The sequence below is a fragment of the Corvus cornix genome, chromosome 2 (genome assembly GCF_000738735.6).
Source record: "Corvus cornix cornix isolate S_Up_H32 chromosome 2, ASM73873v5, whole genome shotgun sequence".
NCBI classification, from domain to species: Eukaryota; Metazoa; Chordata; class Aves; order Passeriformes; family Corvidae; genus Corvus; species Corvus cornix.
Window position 1 is genome coordinate 18,443,195 of NC_046333.1, and position 22,905 is coordinate 18,466,099.

Below are 22,905 nucleotides of genomic sequence, written 5' to 3' on the forward strand. Positions count from 1 at the left end.
ACATTCAAATGGCACAGCCCACAGCAACACCATCTTCCTGCTCCTTGTCCCAGAAGCTGCTCTGAGCCTCAGACTGCCCCTGACTAGAGAGGAGCTAAAAATTGTGAGGAAGCCATAAATGCATCTCTTGTCTGTCAACCCCTGACTAGCACAAGCCTCACATTTTATCTTCAAGTGACTGTACAGGAAGGGTCAAGTTCTCTTTGCTTCCTGGGAAATAAAAAACCAGTATTTAGCTATTTATCAATCTTCCCATGGACAATAAGCAAAATTCATGGAAAAAACCACTGTGCTGGTTTTACAGAAAGTACAGTGCAAAGGTTACAGCAACAACCTCACTCCCCTCACCCAGGCAGGTGCAGATAAGAAACCATCCCCTCCCCACCAAGCTCCTGCCAAGTTCCATCAGAACAAACTGGAGCCGTTGGACAACAGCCACTGCTCCTGTGATTCCAGTCATTCCTCTCTGAAGGGTGAAAGCAAAAAACTGGCACCAGACCCAGGGCTGCAATGGGCATTTCTGTCCAGTAAGTGGAAATATTCCTGGACAGTTTTTCAGCTACATCAGTGTCTCCTGAAAGGAAAAATTTACATGAAAAGTATTTTTTGAAACTTGTAATCAAATTTAGTAGCCATGTGCAAATCAAATCCTTCCTGTCGTGTGATGTTAATAAAAATATTCCATTCCTCTACAAGACTCACATTCACACAAGCCATATACAATGATAAACATTATTAAAGTTTATTAACAAAAGCTTTGTACATATCTTTTCATACACTTGGAATTTTACATCTAGTCAAAATAACAGCACATTTCCATCTTACCTTTTGTACAAATTGTTACAGAATATCCACCAGTGGGGCGAGTAAGTAAAATAAACCACTGGTTTACTTTTGTAAAGTATCTACAAAAGTGATTTGTGACATTTTTAAAAAATTCCCCAGAACATATAAAAATAAATTATTTTTACTTTTTCAATTAAATCTACTAATTAGAAATATTACAAATCAAAATATCAATGTTTTCTTATGAATTCTTCACAATACAAAACAGATTCACAAAACTTTATTTACAGAAATGAGGTAAGAACTGTGCAATGTTTAACTAAGAAACATATTGCAGAATTAACATGTTCTTCCAAATAAGTACACAGTGGAGGTCTAATTACAGCTGGGTCTTTTCCGCTAATAATTCCCACCTCACTCTTGATTAGTGGTCATTACCCCCATTTAAACTGTCCTTCACCACCCTGCATAGACTCGCCACGAGATCAGCAACTGCCGGAAGTGTTGCAACACAAGTTCACCCGTTTCAACCACTGGGAAATTTTAGTGGGAAATGGTAACTCACTTTTTTGGTAATTTATTAGTGAAAAGTGACCCAGGTAACAATCTGCCTGAGCTCTCTACAGTGGTATAAACATCTCTAGGAAAGGCAGAACAAGGCTGCTGGTGCAAGACAGAATATTCCCGCTGCTAACAAGGACACATCTAGTGCATGATCAGCTGTTTGCAGCCATTTCAACGAAATGGAGGTAGCAACAGGCACTTGGTTTAGGCCAAACACTACACAAACTTCTTCCAGTGTGGCCTTCTCATCTGGTAAGAAAACTTTGTCGCTGGAACCAAACAGGTTCCTTTAAAAACCTCAGAACTCTAAAACCTACACCAAAATTAATAAACTTTGGATTCCATACCATAATTCTTACTCAAGAAAAACTCCCAACTATACAACAATAGAAATTTAAAGGAATAAAAAGTTCAGAAGTAAATTCCCTTATGAGTCAGGTTTCAAAACAGGTGTGTAAAAAAAGAAACGATGAACAGCAAGTCCCAGCCGCCATTAGAATGTCAGTCTAAAAGGATCTATTAAAACTGCAGCAGCAGATCAGACGGGCTGGGGTTGGGCTGGTAAAACTACTGCTCTGAAACCAAAGCAATGCATCACTGCAGACAGTTTACAGCCTTTAAATCCATGAGATTGGGACTGAAGAGTCAAGTGTGTGTTCTTCCGTGGTTGAATTTGTACCTAGTACCATCATATTGACAAAATAATTATGATTTGCAGAGTTTCATCTACTTCACAGTCTGAGACATTAAAAAGTACATCCATTTTAGTGCAACAAGAAAGCAAATGAAAGCCTACCAAAAATATCCTTATGAAAATTATTAACCTCTTGCTGTGCAGTAAGAGTTCCTTGTTGCTCTTTTTCAATCTGCAGAAAGGGAACCCGCGGTTTGCAGCCACATGAAGTGCTATAACAGCAGGACGTGCAGGGCTCAAGTGTCATTCAAATGTCAACTCTTCTCTGATGCAACTGGTCCAGTTTTATCATTGAGCCTCTGTGTAAGAGAAAATACTTCTAAAAATCAGATTATAACATACAGAGCTAAGTAAAATTCAATTCATAAATATGACAAAGCAGTTGAGGTACATTCACCACAGCCATATAAATAGTAACTTCTGCACTGTAAAAAATAACCATGTACTGTAGAATAAAAAGTGGGAAAGGAAAGAATAATTAAAGGAGTAGTCCTGTATTGAAGCAACTAATGCTAAGGTCATGACAGCCAGCATTAGAAAACACCAACTCTGCTTCTACTGTCGTTCCAACAAGAGTGGCTGTTCCTGGCTGTGGGTCTCTCTAGAACTGCAAGATGGTCAAGAGAAACACCAGGTAACCTCTGCTACATCTGCCTACTGGAGAGGGCTGAAATCTACAGTTCCCCATCACAACAAATACCATTTCCAACTTGCCCCATCACAATTCTTTCTTTCATATATTGCTACAAAGACATTTCCTGCAAGTATTGAAGAGGACTGAGCAAAAATCTCATCTCATTCACTGAGCATTCAGAAATGCCTGAAAACCTGTTTCAACTGCAAATGAGATTAAAACAGTTGAACTCTGGCAAATAGAGAATTTGTTAAAAACAGTTCAACAATCTATGCAACCTGTCTCAATTCTAGTCTTTAAAAAAAAATAAATTTCAAAAGAAATTTTTGTAAGGGCTTTGTTTGAAAGATGTTCTTTCTTGAAATTATCTACAGCTAACTGTTAACATAAAAACTGTAATGGCATACTTGTAAAAATACACTGCACTGTACAGACCTAGTAATGGCCATTTAAAAAAATCAAAGTAAGATCACATAGAATATTTTGCTTGGATGTACACCAAATATAGGGTCTCAATTCCATTCAATACTAGTGTTTGGAAAATGAGGGGAGATAAGTTTTAAACATATGAGAACAAACTGTGAACATTTCTGAATGAAGGCAAGTCCTGGAGCCAACTCCTGTGCCAACACGTTTGCTGTGACAGTGACCCAGAGAACAGGATCCGACTGCAGCGACCGTTCGCAGCCGCAACGTCACAACTGCCCAAACCCCAAGGTGACAGTGACCCTGCACAATGATGAACAAAACTAAGTGCTCGTAATTTTGAATGGAAGGGAGCTGTTTCCAGGAAAAACTGTCTTGAAAATTCATCATTTATGTGGTTTTTATCTCACCTACTTCCTGGAAGTACCACTGAAGCCCAGCCCGAGTCCTCCACCACAGTGCTCCTCAAGTAGCACAAGGATTTGGGATTGGGGAACAGAGAGGGGACTCATAACTAGCCCAAACTCTCCCCACCTGCTCTTGCAGACAAGCTTCCCTTTCTTCTCTACCACTACCACTTGCTGTCTTCTCCAAGGAATGATGAAACTTTATGTCTTCCTGCTCTATTCATCCTCTGTTTTTCCAAGTTTCATATGCTCCTTCCTTTATCCTCTCATCTTAATTGTATGACCCTTAGAGAATGAAGCCTATTCTTTGACTTGTTGAAGAAAATTCCTCTGTCTTGGGGACGGAAATTATGGGCAAATACTAAATATAATGGAACATCTTTGCCAGAAAAATGTGTCTTGTTTCTTTATCTGTCTAGGAAAGGTTTTATTACTCTACAAAGCAGAAGAGCCGCTCAGCCTCCCAATGTGCAGCCTCCTTTTCCCAGGCCAGAACCAAGAGGCACAAAGTCCATTCTCCTAACACAGGTTCCACCTTCCCAGCAATGGGATCCTCACCTCTCAAGTCATCAACTGATCCCCACAGCACCACAGGGCCTGAGGCCTGACCAAGGCAAACTCGCCAGTAAGGTGGTAAAAGGAATGACCCACAAAGAGTGGACACAGTGCTGGGGAAGAAGCAGGGTGAGGAGGACTAGGGCTGCAGTTGTAATTACAAGAGGAATGCAAGGGTCACACTGGACTGGTGTCCTGATCCAGGGAAGCAGGAGTGTGCAGCAGACATTTTGGTGTGACTACCAATTCGCAGAGTTCTAAGCCTCATTTAAGTGCAGCCCAAGGCTCAAGAAAAATAAAAAAAAGAAAGACAAAAAATCCACCATCTTTGATTTGTGAATACAGGTACATTACCTGCTTATCTTTTAGTTACCTCCTGGAGGTAGTGCATTGAAAGCGAGGTGAGAAGTATACTTACTGTCACCTTCTGAGCTGCATTATCTCCATGAATTGTAAGGAATGGGTTGGTAGCAGCTGCATTAAGTGGTGAGGCCTGTGTGCCTGAAAGTAAGTTGTTTATGGGTATCTGTGCTCCTCCAGTAATCTGCAATTGCTGTACTTCAGATTGATGGTGTTGGTGATGGTGATGTTGTTGCTGTACTAATTGATACAAAAGGGCCTGATGTTGTTCCTTGAGTAATATGAGGAGAGGGAGGAGGAAGAAAAAAAAGATCAATAATTAGTTGCTGAAAAATAGCTCCTCCCTGGGTTCCTGTTTATCCAGCTCTTCAGTCAGTGCAACCCTTACACTAATCCCAGCTAATTTAGGTTACACTAATGAAGTTCCATGAGACTGTGGGAAAGGAAAGAAAGTTCCTGTCAGACTTCCTGAAATCAGTAGCTCAGCAGAAATTCAGCTAAGCCTGATGGCTTAAACAGGCCTCTGCCAAAACAAACATACCTGAGACGACCATGTATTAAACCAACACAATTAACAATACAAATAGTTAAACCAGTTACCTAATGGCCTATATGAATACTGCAAGCAGAGCAAAGACAGCTCATGAGATGATATCCAAAAATCTTTTGCTAGTGTTCTAGTGGAATCAGAGATAGCTCAAAATACTGTTAGAATCCACACATGGTCCCAAACTCTGCTGCCCACAGCTGATGCTGAGAGAGACAAGCCTCCACATCCACACAGGACAAAATGGAACTGAAAGCACTAGGGAATGATTCTTGTAGCCATACACGCACCCCAGTAATATCCTACCATTTTACATGACTATCATCCAAAAAAGACTGAAGCAACTGAAAGACTAAAATATTATCAAAGCCTTTAATGTCAAGTTAAATGCATTACTATTATTTATATTAAGCTGAGGAGTTTATCCATGCCTTAGAATACAACAGAGGAATAAATCATAATTAACTGAAAAACTTACTGATGTGAGTTGCTGGGTACTTAGTAATTGCTGGAATTGCTGGTGCTGTTGATGAAGCAACAGTTGTCTCTGTTGGTCAGAAAGCAATCCTAGTCCCGAGGCACTGTAGGGTTTGACAGGGTAATACTGTGGTTTATATGGAAGTATGGAAACTTTTTACTCCAACTTTCCATTAAAGAAAAGATTTACACAGACAGACACTATTTAGCATTTGATTTCATACTGCAAATACTGTCTGACTGTCCAGTTGGGATTCCTGACACCACCCCCAAATCTCATTTATGCTGAGAAACAGCAACATCTTGCTTGTAACACATCTACTCCCTCCATGTTATTTGAAACTCAGATAATAATTACCAATTATAAAGCTTTTTTCAAATGCTTTATACAGAAAGGCCAGATTTTATATTACAAGACAGCTCTTCCCAACCTTTAACACTTAGTTACCAAGCATTTACTTTGCCTTGGTTTCCTTCTAATTCCCATCTTCTGTGTCATTCAAACCACTCATATTGCCCACACCTTGTCTGTAATTTCGCAAACACCTTCAGCCTTGCAGGGAGCCAAGGGATGCTGCCATGGAATGAAGCTGCCTCTGCTTTTGCCAACTATTTGCTCCCAGTCCCTATTTTCATGCCTACATAAAATTGTCTGCAAATATTTAGGAAACTGGGCAAGGAATAGATCCAGCTGACATCTAGGCTGTAAATAAAGGGTTTCTTCAGCTATACCAGTTTACTGCAAGACCAACGGCATGAACAAGGGTGTGTTGGGAATAGAAGACCAGGAAGACAGCTGGATTTACTCTTTCAGTAGAGTGTTGGCTTTTACTAGTTTAAAACACCCATTAAAATATTAAAGTGTAGTTTCATGATAGGTTTATCCTGCTGTTGAAAAATTAGGTACTTCCCTTTCAGCTGTACACTTCTGTCCCCTCCCCTCGTATCGGGTCTTGCAGCACAGTGGGCTGCAACCTGTGGGAACTGAGCTGAAACTTAAACCAATACAAAACACACTGACAGATTCTCTATTAATGTAGATGAGGTCACGGTGTGATGCAGAAGTTCTAGTAAGAAGGTGTGCATAGGATGACAGGATTGCTTGTTGGGATTGGTAGTAAGGAATTATTCACTTAAATAAGTCACAAATCCACACCATTAGGCTACCATCAGGTGGTTCCTCAGGACATAACATTTATCTTGCATTTTTACAGCAGCCAGCAAACTGTAGCCCAACTCTGCTGTAATTTGACTTGTAACCAGCCAATATGAAAACACCCAAAGCCCCATGATTCTCTCCTACTGGGACAGGGCAAGCCACATACAAACTTTGTCTCATACTTTGTTGCATGGTCTCAGCACTATGGGACACACATGACAGGCTGCACTTATTATTTCCTAAGGGGAAAGGGAAGCCTATGTCAATGGAAAGTTTATGGAATCCACCCAAGGCTACTGAGGGACCTGATGGAAATGCTCACAGAGACACTTTCAACCATTTTCCAGCAGCCCTGGCTGACCGGGATCTCAAGATTCCAGCTGATGACCAGACAGCAAATGTGATGCCTGTCTAGAAGAAGGGCTGGAAGGAGGATCTGGGCATGAGGCCTTGTCAGTCTGACCTTGGTGCCAGGGAAGGTCATGGAGCAGATCCTCTTGAGTGCCACGACACGGCACATGCAGGATAACCAGGGCATGGGGCCCAGCCAGCCGGGTTTGTGAAAGGCAGGTCCTACTTGATTGACCTGATCTCCTGTGACAAGGTGATCTGTTTGGTGGGTGAGGGAAAGGCTGAGAATGCATCTACCTGGACTTAGGTAAAGCCTTTCACACTATTTCCTACAGTATTCTGACTAATATTACCATTATTTCCTTCTTCTCCTTTGACCTCACTTTTTCTGTAGTCTTCTATACTGGAATGAATCTTCTCCACTGTTTTTGTTGGGGTTTTTTTTTCATTCTTTTATCCCATTCTTTCTTTTTTCCCAGATCATGTTTTACCTTTGCACTTCTTTTTTCTGCTGTTGTTCTCCCTTCTCTTTAATCGCTCTGCCTGCCTCTCTTGCTCTGCATTGGCACTTGAAAGAAAATACCCTCAGTCAGCAGCTGAGATCTCAGTGTCTAGAAACAAAACCGAACTGCAGAGGACAAAATGCTGCAGCTCCCAAGCTTCCCAGAAGAGACAGTTCACTGGATTCCACCACAGGGCTTTCTCTAAACCAGATCAGCTTGGAATGTAAATTTAATCCTTTTTAGCTTCTCATTAAAAGGTACATGATCAGTCTGAAACTCTCCATCCTATAGTCTTCTCTGGTTGCGAGAATGTAAAGAAACAATCCTATCTCTTTCCTCAAATCACTTAATCTCCCAGTTGCTGGCAATCTGTATTAAGCCATCTTTTTTCCCAGAAAAGGATCAAGTATTTTTCTCTGCCGAATGAATGTGGGTTCTTTTACCTACGACTTGAAACTCTCTCCAACAACAGTGTGCAAATCAGTCTTTTCTCACCTCCCTGTGTCCCACAGTTAAAGGGTTCATATGAATATGGACAATATGCATAAAGAAGTCTTCCTGCATTGGTGAACACTGCCTATTTTTCACATTAAGCTGTTGGAACAGATTCTGAAGCTTGGGAAGTTACTGTAACAAGCAACTTACAGGAACACCTGGCAAGCCTTTTAAAATTACAGAACAATACCCTGAAGTTAGAAAGCAGGGCTGAGTTCTCAGGTGGCTTTCCAACATGTTGCCAGTACTGATTTAAACCACCTCCAAACTTGACCCTCACCACACAATCTAACCAGGGTCACCACAGCACCAAACCTTCGGGCCCGCCTGTGCTTGGTACCATTCAACCTTCCCACTAGAGCAGTTCAAAGAGCAGGGATACTCTGGGAAATTTAACATTAAAGAAACAGACAACTAGTTGCCACCGAAGCAGCATCAAACTCAAGCCTGGCAGGTGACCCATAGAGTTCCAGAACCAATAATTTCAACCAGTGGAAATGTTTTTTTATCTATTTTTTCCTCCCTTCAAAATCATCCCAGATCCTCTTTGCAACTTAGTTCCCATAACAAAATGTTTTTTTCTATTTTTCTCTAAAGCATTTGTAATGGGACCAACAGGAATGAGGAATGCACGTGTCATTACCAGAATCATATTAGCACTAACTAACATTACTGAACTTTTCCCTTCCAAACATACAACCACAAATACTGAAAACCCCAGAGAAAATGAGGGTCATTGTGAAACACCTCAAAAGGAAGAGGGCCTGGGAAATATGGATGAGCTCAAATAAAGCAGAGAATTGTGTGAGAAGTGCACTTTTAAATTTAATATAAACATTAATTTTAAATTAGTATTATTGAGGGAGCAGTGCAGAAAGAGATCATGCCGTAATAGCAACAGAGAAGTAGAAGTGCTGACAGACTTGAACAGCATAAGCTTGTTGTTGTAGCAGAAAATAGGGAGTCACTGGGAGTATTCCAGACTCTACTAAAGGTTAGAATGAGAGTTTAAGAACAGGATACTAGCCCCAGTATTTTGCATGAATCGGAGCATTCTACTACTAGGTTACCCAGTGAAGTAGTTAAGATGGATATTAAAAAAGAAACAAAAGAACTTCTGCAATACAAAGAGTCAGAAGCAAATAATCTGTGTATAAACAAAATCATTTGAGAAAACAGTGGCATGACTGGTATTCAGCATAACTGATATAGTCTGGCAGTACCTGAAAGTGGAAAGCATTATGCAACTGGTTAATATGATTGATCTTGTCTAGTATTTCTCACACTCTCTCACACTTTTGGGGAGAGTAACGCAAAAGCTTTGTGCTTTTTGCCAACCGCTGATACTCAAGAAAGAAGAAAACTTTTCATTAACACAATGTCTTTTGTTTAACATATGTAACCTCATGTTCACATATGATATAAACTATGAAAAATACAGGCTCCTCAGCAAAAACATAATGACTCATGCCAACAACAGGATACACTTGAAAGTATCAGATTTTATGAGCCTACTGAAGCAATACCACACAATGATACAGTACATGAATATTCAGGAGCTGCCAAACCAACAGCAAGCAAAGAAACTGGAAAAGGAAGCTAGGAAATTAGGGATCCCTTGCATCATACCAATCATGTATGACTTTTTTTGATGGATAATCCACCATAATCTCCAAAAATAAACTCTACTTACAGACAAGTAATCCACTCCCTATTTACAGGCACTTCTTTCTACACAGGACTGTATTTCTCCTTCCTAAGTGAAGGACAGGACAAGGGGTGTGGGGAAGGGGAGCGGCGAGAAAAGAGTTGGCCCTGGATCTGCTCTATCCCAAAATACTTCCAAACCAAGAAGTCCATTCTTTCTCCTGGAAACCAGATGTCTCCTTTTGTTACCCATTCTCCTTGCAACTCAAGCAGCAACAGTTAAGGCCACTGAGGGTACCCTGCTTTGGTGAAGGGCTGTTAGGAATACTCACAAATGAATCTTTTTATGCATTTAGAAACCACTTGAAAAACTAATTTTGTTGGGTTTGGAGTCAGTGCAGGCAACTGAAAACACCATGCAACTGTATTACAACTCTGGTTAGTTATGCCTGTTACATCTTGAATTACACGACCATATACCCTTCTTCCCCTCCCCCCTTCTTACTGCAACAAATGGTAGCTTTTCCAGCACTCCTTTAATCCCGGAAGAACAATTGGCAGGACAAAGAATATTGTTTTCTGAACTGAAAAACGGAGCTGAAGCATATTTACATAATTACATTTGTTTGGGAATGTGACTTGATTAAAAAACAGGAATCCACTAGGATTCCCAAAAGCTTTAGAGAAAACATCTTTTCTTTAACTTGACTACCTGTGCTTCCATTAAATGCCTCCTCACTTTCATTCACAGACCAGGAGCAGAACTTACTTTGATAATTACACGCTAAGGAAGAAACAGTATATTTGGAATAAGACAAAAAACCCCAGCTAACCTGAAGAACAGCAGGCACTATGAGGAAAAACATAAATCAGGGAACTCTTACCTGTTATTTAGTGTGGTTGGCAGAGGATGCGTTGCATTGGGTGGCACGGTTGCATGAGTGAGAGAAGCGTTCTGTGATATTGTTGCTGGCGTCTGAATTACCCCATTTAAAGCCCCTACAATTCCATTGATTGCCAGCTGGCTGGCTGGCAGTGCTCCAATTATTCCACCCACACCCGGCACTGCAGGAATGGTGGAGGTTACAGTCTGCATACCACTAGCCAGTGCCCCCACTGTCACACCATTGACCTGCTGAACTCCAGGGACTCCCGAGCCTTGCTGGGCCGGACTCTGCCCAGCAGGTGGTGGAGTGGAAAGCGCTGATGAACTGCTGGTGCTTTGTCCACTGGAGGTTATCTCCTGGTGTCAAAACAAACAACAAAGCCCCCTCAGCTGCATAAAATTTCACCTAACGCCACAATGCAAGGACTGGGATGAGTTAACTTGTAACAAGTTTAGGTTTAGAAGAAAGAAATAAAAATTACCTGATTTAATACAGGAAGAGAATTGTCCGGTAAAAAACTGTTTCCCAGATGAGGGCTTTTACTGCTGTTCAAAGAATCAGTGCTAGGTGCTAAAGTAATTGTTTCAAAAAACACACAGTGGTTAAATTTCTGTAACATGCAAAAAGATTCAGAATAATTATTTCAAAATTATGACAAAGGTAAACATAGAAAATGTAAAGTCAACTTTAAAATCATTGCTGAATAGTAAAATATTAACTTAGTAATTGGTGAATCAATAGATTCAAATGGATGTGCTCCAAACTGAAGTAAAAGAGAAACTGCACTGAAAAAAGTAGTAATGGTTCAGAAAAATAAACCAATTGATGTTTAAACATTTAACACATCAGCAAATACTTGGTCTATATTCATCCTACATTTATATTCATCTCCCATCAATGGCATGTGTGGATGAAATAGATATTTCATATAAACACATGTTCAAATTACTTTGACACTTTAATAATCCCCTCTACTTACGTGCTTGTACTGGAAAGGCATGTGCTTGATGAGAAGGGCTGGGATTTGAAGTTATTGTTGGAAAGGGCACCGAAAGCTGTGCATTGAGAAGCTGAAGTCGCTCCTTCTTTGCGGTCAGATTCTTTATCTGTTCTTCCAACCGCCTATTCTCAACTTGAAGTTGGTGTAATGATTTAAGCATTCCTAAAACTAAGACAAAAAGGCACACATTACATTTCACAGCCACATTCAATGAACGAATAACACCTTCATTCAGTTTTAATTTCTGCATTACATTAAGACTAGCATATATGTGAAAATATAAAATTATTACAGATGTCTGAATTTTAGCAGAAAGATCTGAGATCAATTTTGTGTTATTTAAAGCATAGAAAGAAGTTTACAGTGTGCTGTGATAGTAATTTTGGAATACCTCTACACCCTGGCTTAAATACTGATAAAGTAGCCTCATTAGGGCCAGGATACATTTTAAGCAAACAGCAGTACCTGACAACTTAGCCCCAAATCAGAATATAAAAGTATTTCAGTAGCACAGGATAGTTGGGATAAATCCAGTTCAGCTGCAGTATTAGGAACTATAAACCTTATAAAACAGAGAAGTTTGACAAAAATATGCTCAGCTAACAGCACAAGCAACCAACAACATTTATATAAAAACAACCAAGTTTATGAAAAGGGAGTTTTTCTGATTTAATTACTTGTACAGTGAATCATAAACCAATAGAAACAATGAAAAAAAAAAAGAGAAGTCCTCCAACGTGAAGTTGTCCCAGTGCACCTTGGCGGGAGCTGCGAGCAGCGATCTCGGAATCCCCCAGCAGGGAGCACTCTGTGAGCACCGCACTTACCCCCCGCGTTTGCATAACGAGGGCATCACCTTCTCTATTGACCTGATTTTTACCAAGCACAGTTTTCTCAAACTCCCATTTGGTTTCCGAACTTGGATTTCCCAACCAGTACTAGAGTGTGACTGTAAAGCCACAGGGATAGCCTCCTTTTTTTTTCTTGCCTTTTTTTTTTTTTTTTTTTTTTTAATTCTAAATTGTATTTGTTTAACATGACCTCTGGGCCTACTACAGACATAAGTCTACTGGTATAGGCACATCTGGTCATTTCCCAAGGATTTAGCTTTTATCCCTCCTCTTCAAGAACATACAAAGGAACCCTCAGTGAGCTCAAATGAGATGCAATAAGACTTAGCTAAACCTGTCCTCCAGCTATCATGTTTAAAGGATTATCCCTGCATGAATTTCCTCACAATTAGCATTTTTGTCAGGATACCATTCATAAAAATACTAACTAGATACCTCTTTACACTACCAAGGAGAAGAATAATGTGTTCAATAAAATATAACACAAACCATAACCTGGAATAAAATAAATTTTTTAACATATTCAGTGATTGTCTTTGATACTGATACACTGTTGAATATGGAGATCCACGTGATCTACTGATCACTTATGCTTTTAACATATTCATTCTTGGACTATTCCACTCTATTAAACATAACTTGAGAAAATAATAATTTGCCTGCTTTAGGAACTCACAAGAAAGGCAGAACACAATAAAGACACGAAAGCCCAGTAGGACACCTGACTAACATTTGTAAATATTTTCTTTTCAAACAGCAACAGAAGTAGGCAATTCAGATTTAAAAATAAAAAACAGAACAATAAAAATTATTACACCAATCTATATCATACAATATAAAGAAAAATGGGGAACTGTACTACATATTTACAGTAGTGGATCTAAGACTTCAGAGTTTCCAAACTCTGCAACTGGACCTGCAAGTTAGTTCCTCTTGCATGATAGAATTTCCCCATCTATAAAAATGTAGATAATCATAGAGAAGTCTTTTGTAATCTACTGATGCCATGTGCTGCACTAAGAACTATGCTAGAACTGTACATTACAGTTATATTTCAATTCACAGCAGAAAATAAATTTTATTAAAATTCTTGGACAAGCACAGAACAGCAGTTCTGAGTAACAGTTGGCAAAAGTCATAATAAAACAGACTGTGAGTACTTACTGTCACTGGGGGTGCCTTGCTCTAATAAAAATTGTTGTCCTTCACTCCATTGCCTCTCCAGAAGCTGTTCTATGCTGGCTGCTACTGGGGGCAAATTTTCCCCACAACCATTTCCTGACTGATCATAGCGAATCTGCAAGTTGCTCACAGGGGATCTGTTGAAAATATTGCAATTTATTGTTTAAAGAAAAGGATGAAAGGAAATGTATTAGAAAAAGGCTGTTGAAATTTCTTATATCAGCTCTTAGCACCTACATATCTTATGCTTCCAAGACTAAGCTAATTCATCAAAATCACTAAGAACTCCTGGTTCTCACTGCCAGGGCTTTAATAAAAGAAAGACATATTATTACAGTGTGAGAATTTATACTGAGAAAGCACATAACCTCTTCTTGCATACAGACTAACAAGACAGTAACTGACAAATAGCATTGAATTAAATTATACAACACACACTTCTACAGCAGGAAACCATTATATGTGGATACACAGGGCATCAACTTTGGGGGCAAAAAAACCAACCCACACCAAACTTCAAACCTTTCCCTGATAAAACTGGGAAAAATAAAACCAATTTCTTAAAAGCATCACATAGAAAGGCCATATGTAATTCCACTGACTAACTTGTTCTTAAAACAGTCATGTAAACCCAGACTTTTGAGGGACTACATGAAAATATTATTTCACAAGGGATGCAATGAAAGTTCGAAGTTATCCTCTGCCTGTTCTGTGAACACTTAATATACCTCTTTTTTTACTCATGATCACACACAGTTCAAAGAATAATCCCCTTGCCACATGTCTTTTCTCATTCAGGAGAAAATTAATTATTCAGCACACGGCCACTGAGAAAGCTGGCTACCTCTCTCAGGCCCTAGGAGAAGGCTTCTTTTGCACTGGATGGGGCACAGTTTAACTTGTGAGCAAAGCCAGATATTCGGTGTATTTCTGACTCGGATTTCTGGTCTCATGTATGCATGGTCCCATTTCTCTACAGGACCACCACCAGAGCCCACTAAAAGCTGGTTCTTGATTTTGATGTTGGTTGTTTGGGGGGATAATCAATTCCGGTGAGCTCAGATTCTCAGATATTAGTTATTACTGTAAGCAATTGGTGCCATCATGGGATCACAGCTGTACTGTTGCACCCACAGTGCAGACTTACCAAGAAGACCACCACAGTCCCAGTACGGGACAACACAGAGAGCTCAGGAAATCAGTGTGTTAATTATGATTACCGTAATAAGCAGTGGTCACAGCACATTAGCTACCTAATGAGTGTCGAGCATTTTGCAGGCACCAGAGCAAAGCGATTTTTTACGAGAAAAGGTTTTAAGTAGGTGACTTAAGAGCTCTGTTAAGTATTTATAAATAGGTCCTTTTTTGCATACAGGAAGAAAGGAAAGCACTTGTTAAAACAAAAAGCCCTGATGAATGGATAACCAAGGTAGTGTTTTTTGACAAGAGATGACAACACAACAGCACGTAACAGTTCAGCACAGAGACAGCAAAAGTAGTCTTAGAACGGACTGTTAACACGATGTGCTGAAGCAGTAAGAAGGAAAGTTTATGCAGAAACTACACTTACACTTCACACAAACAACCCACTTCAAAACCAATACAAAACCAGAAAACAAATACATAAAACCACTGAAATAACTCCCCCAGAAACTTCTCTCTGTCTACGTGTTCCTGAGCGGCACATAATGCTACCTTAACAGATTGTGCCATTTGAATTATAGATCACCAACAAAATTCTTGTTGGGCTTTGGACTGCTTCCCATCAATTTCGAAAAGGTAGAAACAATGCAGTACATGATGGTACAACCTCTGCAATCCTTCACTGGAAGCCTGTTACAAGAGAAGGGTAAAAAAAAGTAAAATCCAGACTTCTGTGTATTGCAACATTACTCAGTCTCTCCTCTCTACCAACTGAACCCCTAGCTCATCCTTTAGACAGGATATGGTTCCTGCACGCTAGGGTTGAATCCTTTTTCCAAATAGTATTTGATCAGAGTTTCCAACAGGATTATAAAGGTGCTGTCTGCACTGGTCCAATCCTGCCACGGAGATGGGAATCCTGTTGCACACCTTGCCTGCTTTCACAATTGTTTTTTGTTTAAGTTTGGGGTACAGTTACTCATACTATAGAGCATTAATTAGAAGCAATACTGCATTTAGATATAAGCATACATACAGATTTTACTGCAGGTACTACGTAACATATTTTTAAATCTAAGGTTAAGTATGGGGTAAAAAATAGTTTAAGTACTACCTTGGGAAAAGCAGCGATTCCTTTGCAAAATGGAAACAGCTCACATATACCAGGTATATTTATATTTCTCATATATATATTAAAAGTTAAAATACAGCATCTTAAACATCAAACGCTGTGGTTATACTGGGGTGGAAAGATATAACAATATGAATTGGAAATGACCATACAAGCTCATGAGTCACATATGTCTTCTCCGAAGAGCTGCAGTCAGCTGCGTCATCAACAGCAAACAAATGTTCTGCAAGTGTTTTTATTTTAAGCAACTCGCTGAAAATCACATGGTTCTTTCGGAGAACTGTGTTATTTATGTATCTCATAAGTTTCAAAGGGAACAGAGTCAGAACTTGCAGCTAAATAATTTTAAATAGATAAAGCAGGTAACATTCGGAGTTGCAAGGTTTCCAGATAGCAGATTTTTTAAAGTTAGCTTTTTATTCACTATAAACCATATTTTAAGCAACCAGAGTTACTTATTTATTGAAGTGGGGAAGGTGGGGAGTTATCTACACATTTTACAAACCTTGACATATGTGTAATCTTTTTTGTCGCGCAAAGCAGGGGTGAAATTTGCTGACTACTGAACTTAACTGAATGAGTAGGTTTTCTAAATTTTTTCCATGCTAGGTGTTTCAGACTAAGTTTTCCCACCTATCAGTTCTGTTACTACAGCAGCAATTTCTCCCCCTTGCTTTCTCTCACACCGCCCCCGCCTCTCCCCCATTTTGGCTTGTTTTTGAACAACACTACTGCCAAGCAAAATCTCTCTCCTCTTTGCAAAGTGCTACAGCTTCTATACACTGCAGGAAGCTTTTCAATTGTGGATTGAGGTGGCCTTTGTATCATCCAGTTTTCCTTAAGCATCCCCATCAGAACCAGTTGGTATTTTACCATGCTGCAAGTGCTGGACTGTATATACCCTGAACATACACACTTTGTACAAACATCATATTTAAGTTTACCTTCCCAAGTATTCGACCAAAAGACAGACTGAACACAACTATGATTTATGCAAATATTAACTAAGAAGGCATTAAAACTCATAATTACCACAACATGTATGCATAAGAGGACTATTAAATATATAATCAAAAGTTCTGGAATTTCCTAATTGTTGAGCATTTTCCTTTGCAAAATTCTCTGAACTTCCTTATCTGTACAGATCAATTTATATGCTAATATAAGTATACAAATTTATACTAAGAATACCATCTAAACTGATTTGTAAATTCTCTAAAATTATTTTAGAAGCAACACATACTGGAAAACTTAAAAACAAGTTCATGACTAGGTAATAACACCTAAGTATTTATAATGGATAATCTCATTACATCCAGAAAGATGTCTTTTGATTAATTAAGGAATATAATACAAGATCAACAACATCAGACATGTACATTAAATTATCTAATTTGGAGATATTTGTTATAAATTACCATAATAAACACATGCTACAGCAATAAAATTCATTATTATAATGCTAATTCTGTGTAACTAGCATTTTTTAGCATTTTATCCTAAAATATTTTTTCAGGATAAATCTCTTTTTCAGATAAATCTTTTTCATGGTTAGTACCTAAATAAAAAACACAGTAATCACACTGTAAAATATAATTTATATTGGATTCAGTATAGAAAATAAAGCCCTTTAAAATGAAGACTTGCTTAAAATATACAGAAAATATTACTGAAATATTTAAAACACAATATTGAAATTTTAACAGCAACTATTTTAAAACAAAATAATATTATACAGTTTCAGCAGAATTCTTATCTCAAACTTTTCTAGCAGATGTGAATTGCAGCAGAACAAAAAAATACTTATTTTTTTCTACAGAGAATTATTAAAAATTTTGAAGTTGTGAGGGAAAAGGAAGAAAATATTTGCTTGGAATTTTTACTGATATTTAATGTTTCACACCATCTTATTCTTGAGATCATTGTTAAGTATATGGGATTTTGGAATTTTTTCAAATATTACTAAACTAAAATTGTGGTAACAAATCTGAGGAGGTAAGTGGTACATATGGATTAAATGACAGATAAATCCCTCTAAAGCAAGATTCCATTTCTTAAATAAGGGAGTAAACTAACTTACCTATAAACCTTAATTTGTAAACCTAATTTCAGTTGATACAAAAGTACATTTCAGCACAATTTTAGCTCTCTGGATGAATTAGGGATTTTTTTAGAAGGATATATCAATATAAAAATACATGTATTTATACATGTGTGTTTATATTTTTATATATATGGGCTTTTAAAACACTTTGGTATTACTGGTAAAAAGACAGTGAAGTTTGCAAATCTTAAAACATTTCCTCTGCCTGCACTCTCCAATGTAAATAACGCTTACCGTGGTGAGAGACTTCCTCTGGGTGATCCTCCTCTGCCAACAAGGCTTCGGCTGTTATCTCCGAGATCTTGATCTGCAGTGTAAATATTTCACAGCTGATAAATCGCCTTTTCTTAGATAAGAGTTTTAATATCTGATGTAGATATTTTAAAAATACCTTCAATCTCAACTTCTATCTGTAGTTACTGCTGAAGAGTGAATAAGTAACTAGTTTAAGATTGTTGAACTGTAGCATGTAAGGTGTTGTCCTTACACATTTCTGAGGCTGTACCAGGCCATGGATTATGTTCACTTCTTTCATTCCTTTCAGTTTTACAGCACAGAAGCGTGGTTTGCATTTGCAGTACCCTCCCCTCAGCCACTTTTAATTTGTACGGTGAAAGTAATGAATCACAGCTGTGGACAGCTAATCTGTATGCTTATCACAGCAAATCCTGATGCTCTGTATTTTTTTAACACTTTGTATCCCAAAACAACTCATAAAATATATAACGTATTAAACTTACTGCTGCCATCTAACAAGCACACGTTATTCTGCAAATTTACTGAAAACTTTATGAAAGCGTATAATTCACTAATTCCTATTTATAAGCAAAGCATAGGAAAGCCCCTTGCTAAAAAGGTAGTAAAACAAACAAAAAAGGCCTCATTAAATATACGAAAACGTTTTGCTTGGAAGGACTCAAAAGGGTTATTTTCCCTATGGCCTCTCAATAAAATAACCCTATCTGCCCCCTTCAAGGTTGCCCTCCCCCTATTCTGAGTCAAGCGACCTCCGACCCCTTGGAGGGCAAAGACATGACTGATCCATTCTTGGTAAACTGCTAAACTCATTCCCTTCCCCCAAACAGGCATGACTACTACGACATGTCAACAAATCCTTACGGAGGGATTGAAACAAAGCAAAGCCAGCGGCTCATTAAAACCGCGGCAGAGAGCCTGCGGTACCAAATGCCAATCGGTAAATATTCACAAGATTATTAAATGCTGCACAAGTTCTCTAACGGGATCTCTTTCACACGAACTTGTATGTAATGCAATTTCATGAATTATGCAAATAAAGGTTTCAACTATTCACGACAAAACCCAGAGCTGTGTCACTCCGGTTGCAAAGAGCTGGGAACTGAGCGCATCAATCACAGGAGTCACAAGAGACACTGGTGCATTCCTGCCTGCTGATGGCTCTGCTTAAACATTTACATTTCACACACCGAGGGGAAAAAAAGGGGGAAGAAAACCTGCGCTGTTCCACAGAACAACTGAGAATTTACTTCCAACACAGAGCAACTTTGTACAGACATTTAATAACCGAAAGCCGAGCAGAAATCAAAAATACAATTTAACAACCTTTTTAAAAACAAGAAGTTCTGTGAAGCTGCACATGTGCACCAGCAGAGGAAGCTTACCTGCTTGGCTGTTTTCAGACTGAGCTATAAGTGCTGCCATGGCTGAATTTGGATTCAGCCTATTGCCGTACATGTTGGATGGAGGCAGACTGAGAGAAGATCCAGGTAGGGTGTTTGCCTGCAAGAAACCAATTACAACTTGAATCCTTTTTTTAAAACAGGGAGAAATGCTAAATGTATTTTAAAGAAGCCTTCTTAATGTACATTTATTATATTTGTAAGTTGAATGCTTTTTAAAACAATGTATTTGAAAGAAAAAAATGTTTTCCATTTTTAAGTATAGAAATAGAATTGCAGTACTTTGAAAAACAGATCAGGTTTTAAAGTGTGTTGTACTTGTGGCTGGCAAGATCTTTTAATTCAAGAAAACCCTTCTAATAAAAAACTACTGTAGCAAATATTAATACCTAAAGTGCATTTTAAAACAACCACAGTTTGCAGAACAGTCAGACTTCCTTGTGGTCCTGAAGTATGCACTCAATGCTAGGACTTAGTAGCATGGCGACCATGTGGTTATCCTACTAATTATTTAATCTTATTAAACCATTTACAAAATAAGGGCAGGTAGACAACAGATGTCTCACAAATGCTTGGGTTCCTTACATCACAAGCCGGCTGTGGAGGTCAAAAGGTCCAACTTTCAGCTCTACAGTTTAACTACACAGAGCCATATTTCCTTTGCTCGACTCCGTCATTAGTAAAACGTGCACAGTATTTTGTTACTTCCTATTTTGATAGGCTTGGAAGCCTGGTGGTTTTTTGTTTTGTTTTGTTTTTATTTTAAAGAACACAAACAGCCATTACAAGTATGTTTTCTATACAATAGGGGGCTCCGGGAACCACAGCTTTGCCCTGACCCCATATAAGGAACTGTATTTTTGGCAGTTGGCCAGCTCTACTTATTGAAGAGCTCCCAAAGTTTGTGTTCATTCATGTTGCTAACCACAATTCTGAAGGTCTCTGCTGGGACTTGTGCCAAACAAGCGAAAATGAACCCTTAAACAGATGAAGCTAAGGAGGCTGGCCAAAATCTTGCATAATCCAATGCAATAAAAATACCTTCTTCCTTGGCTGCTTATGCTTTTTCCCTTTCGAAGAAAAAAAGATTTGTGTCAAATGCTAAGTTGCAGAGACAGGCAATCAAAGAAATAAAGGCACAGCTGCTTACTTTAAAGGCATTTTCCTACCTGATAAAAAAATTATTTCAGAACAAAGAAAATATTTCAAGGGGGGTGGGTGTGGAATCAAAGATCCACAAACCTGCATGATCACTGGTTTTAAAATCAATCTTCTAAGAAAATGTAAACAATTTTTACAAATGAAACTTTTTTTGAAAACAAAAAATAGAAGGTAAACCGTAAGGAACTCAATTTGTAGGACATTTTGACATGCATAACTGCACACAAGAGACAGGGGAAACATACTGGTTATTACAGCAAAATATTACAGAGTATAAACTATGTCTCTGGAAAGAATCACACAGTACCATTAATTTCTGGCTTTCTGCCAACATATTAAACTTGATGAATGGACTTTTATGAATTCACACAACTGTTTTCAATGATGCTTTATTTACTATATACTGGTGAGAAATTGTGCCTGATATTTACCTTCTTCTACTGTCACAAAGTTGGAAAAAGCCACAAGTAATTGCTTACAATGATCAGGGGTTTATTCATTTTTCAGTTTATAGGTATGTGCAAGATTGCTAAACATTGAAACACAGTGTCGCTTCAAATCTGGCTGTTACTTCTGGGGGGGTTGTTGGGGATTTTTTTAAGAATTGCGTATCTTTAGTAGAATTAATCTGAATTATTTCTAAGTCTTAAAAATAATGCAGGCATTTCCACCTCCCCAGGTACAACACCTTCCAGAAATACAATACATATCAGTACTGTGACACTGACAGACAAAGGCAGCAATACTGCACAGCTCCTGCTCTTTTCCTTAACAAATGCCTGAAGGGCAGCTCCAACTCAACCATTATTGTTCCTAGCAACCTTCAGCTCTTTTCCCCTCAAAACCAAACAAACTTCAGTCAAATCCTTTCACTGATAAAACCTGACAGAATGGAGTATTAAGAGATTCAATCAGTATTATCCTTCACCATACCTGAAAGACCAGACTAGCAAAATAAAAGTTTATATGATGTTATGAGTTCTACTAATACAGCTGGGGGGGGGGGGAAGGAAGGGGAGAGGGGACGGAGTGGTGGTATTTAAACTCCAAACACCAGTCCTTATTTCTGTTTAGTTATACAGTATTTCCCCTAAAAGATTTCTTTTAATTCTAGTAAGTGTGTGTACTGCTCACATTTTACACAGAAGCTTCTATACTTAGCTCTCAGTCCATGTAATTCACTGCAAGGCTGCTTAAAACTGTGCAATAGCAACTATATAGTAATTTATGATGGCAAGGTAGCTATAATCAGCAAGGGGAACACGTTTATTTGACTGAAACACGCACAAATATCTTTAAGAACTTTCTGAATGTACCTAAGTATCTTGACGGGAGTTGCTGAAGTTGAGTAACTATCACATCACAAAACAGAAGACATCAAAGGAATTAAACGTTTGTTATGTGGGTTGATATAACAGATCAAAAGACTTAGAAGGATTTAAACAATATCTAAGAACTTGAGTTTTTCACAAGTGGTGGTTTCACCCTAAACTTTATCCCGTTTATACTTCAAAATAATAGTAAAGGTGTCCTACAAGTTGGAACTACAGAAGTTCCAATGCTATCCTGCATCCTATGCAACTCTTAAAGCAAAAAAAGACACAGTAGAATTGTTCAAGTAAGTTGAAGGCAAATAAAAAACCTTTGAAAATACCTTTTTAACATGGCAATGTAAAATGACAAGAATAATGATTTGTGAAGCTTTCTTATGTATGTGACGACTTCATCTGACAAGGAAGTAGAGAAGGTGGAAGAGTGCTACATTATTTAAAGGTGAAATAGGAGCTTCATGTTTCACTCACAGTCGAAACAAGCTGTAGCAAGCATTTATTAAAAATGCGCAATCATCCTGTCAATACATATTAAGGTCACAGGACTGACACATGTTCTAAAATGCAGAACTTTTAAGGCTGTATTATTCTTTATTTCAACTGTTTCTATTTGAACACTCAACACAATACATGATCAAAATGTATGAACTAATAAAAGCCCAACACTACTAAGTATTTATTTTGAAAAGGCAGCAAAATTTCCTGAAAATATTTTAGCAGAAGGATTTAAGCCCATCTAGAGGTATAAAACACACTGCTTTCCTTTATGGCATGTTCAATAAATCAGTAAAGCCATAAGCAGCAGAGCAGCACGGAGGGACGATGCACTGTAATTCAGGGAATGCCCACGT

At 38.4% G+C, this 22,905-nt stretch overlaps 1 protein-coding gene across 7 annotated transcripts in view; it reads right to left on the minus strand.

Moving 5' to 3' along the window:
- Positions 1-718: 718 nt before the first annotated feature.
- The window catches only part of MLLT10 (MLLT10 histone lysine methyltransferase DOT1L cofactor), a 128,918-nt gene continuing 106,731 nt past the window's right edge, over positions 719-22,905 (minus strand). For 4 of the 7 annotated variants that reach the window (XM_039571816.1, XM_039571792.1, XM_039571807.1 and 1 more), the window contains 9 exons: positions 19,545-19,662; positions 18,139-18,211; positions 13,508-13,662; positions 11,472-11,660; positions 10,974-11,062; positions 10,490-10,848; positions 5,452-5,554; positions 4,485-4,697; positions 719-2,360 (listed from right to left, as the gene is read on the minus strand). In XM_039571816.1, coding sequence (XP_039427750.1) covers positions 2,292-2,360; positions 4,485-4,697; positions 5,452-5,554; positions 10,490-10,848; positions 10,974-11,062; positions 11,472-11,660; positions 13,508-13,662; positions 18,139-18,211; positions 19,545-19,662 — 1,368 coding nt within the window. In that variant the 3' untranslated portion in view covers positions 719-2,291. Of the gene's footprint in view, positions 2,361-4,484; positions 4,698-5,451; positions 5,555-7,451; positions 7,529-10,489; positions 10,849-10,973; positions 11,063-11,471; positions 11,661-13,507; positions 13,663-18,138; positions 18,212-19,544; positions 19,663-22,905 lie in introns of all 7 variants that reach the window. The other 3 variants (XR_005604661.1, XM_039571799.1, XM_039571824.1) reach the window with 3 other exon arrangements.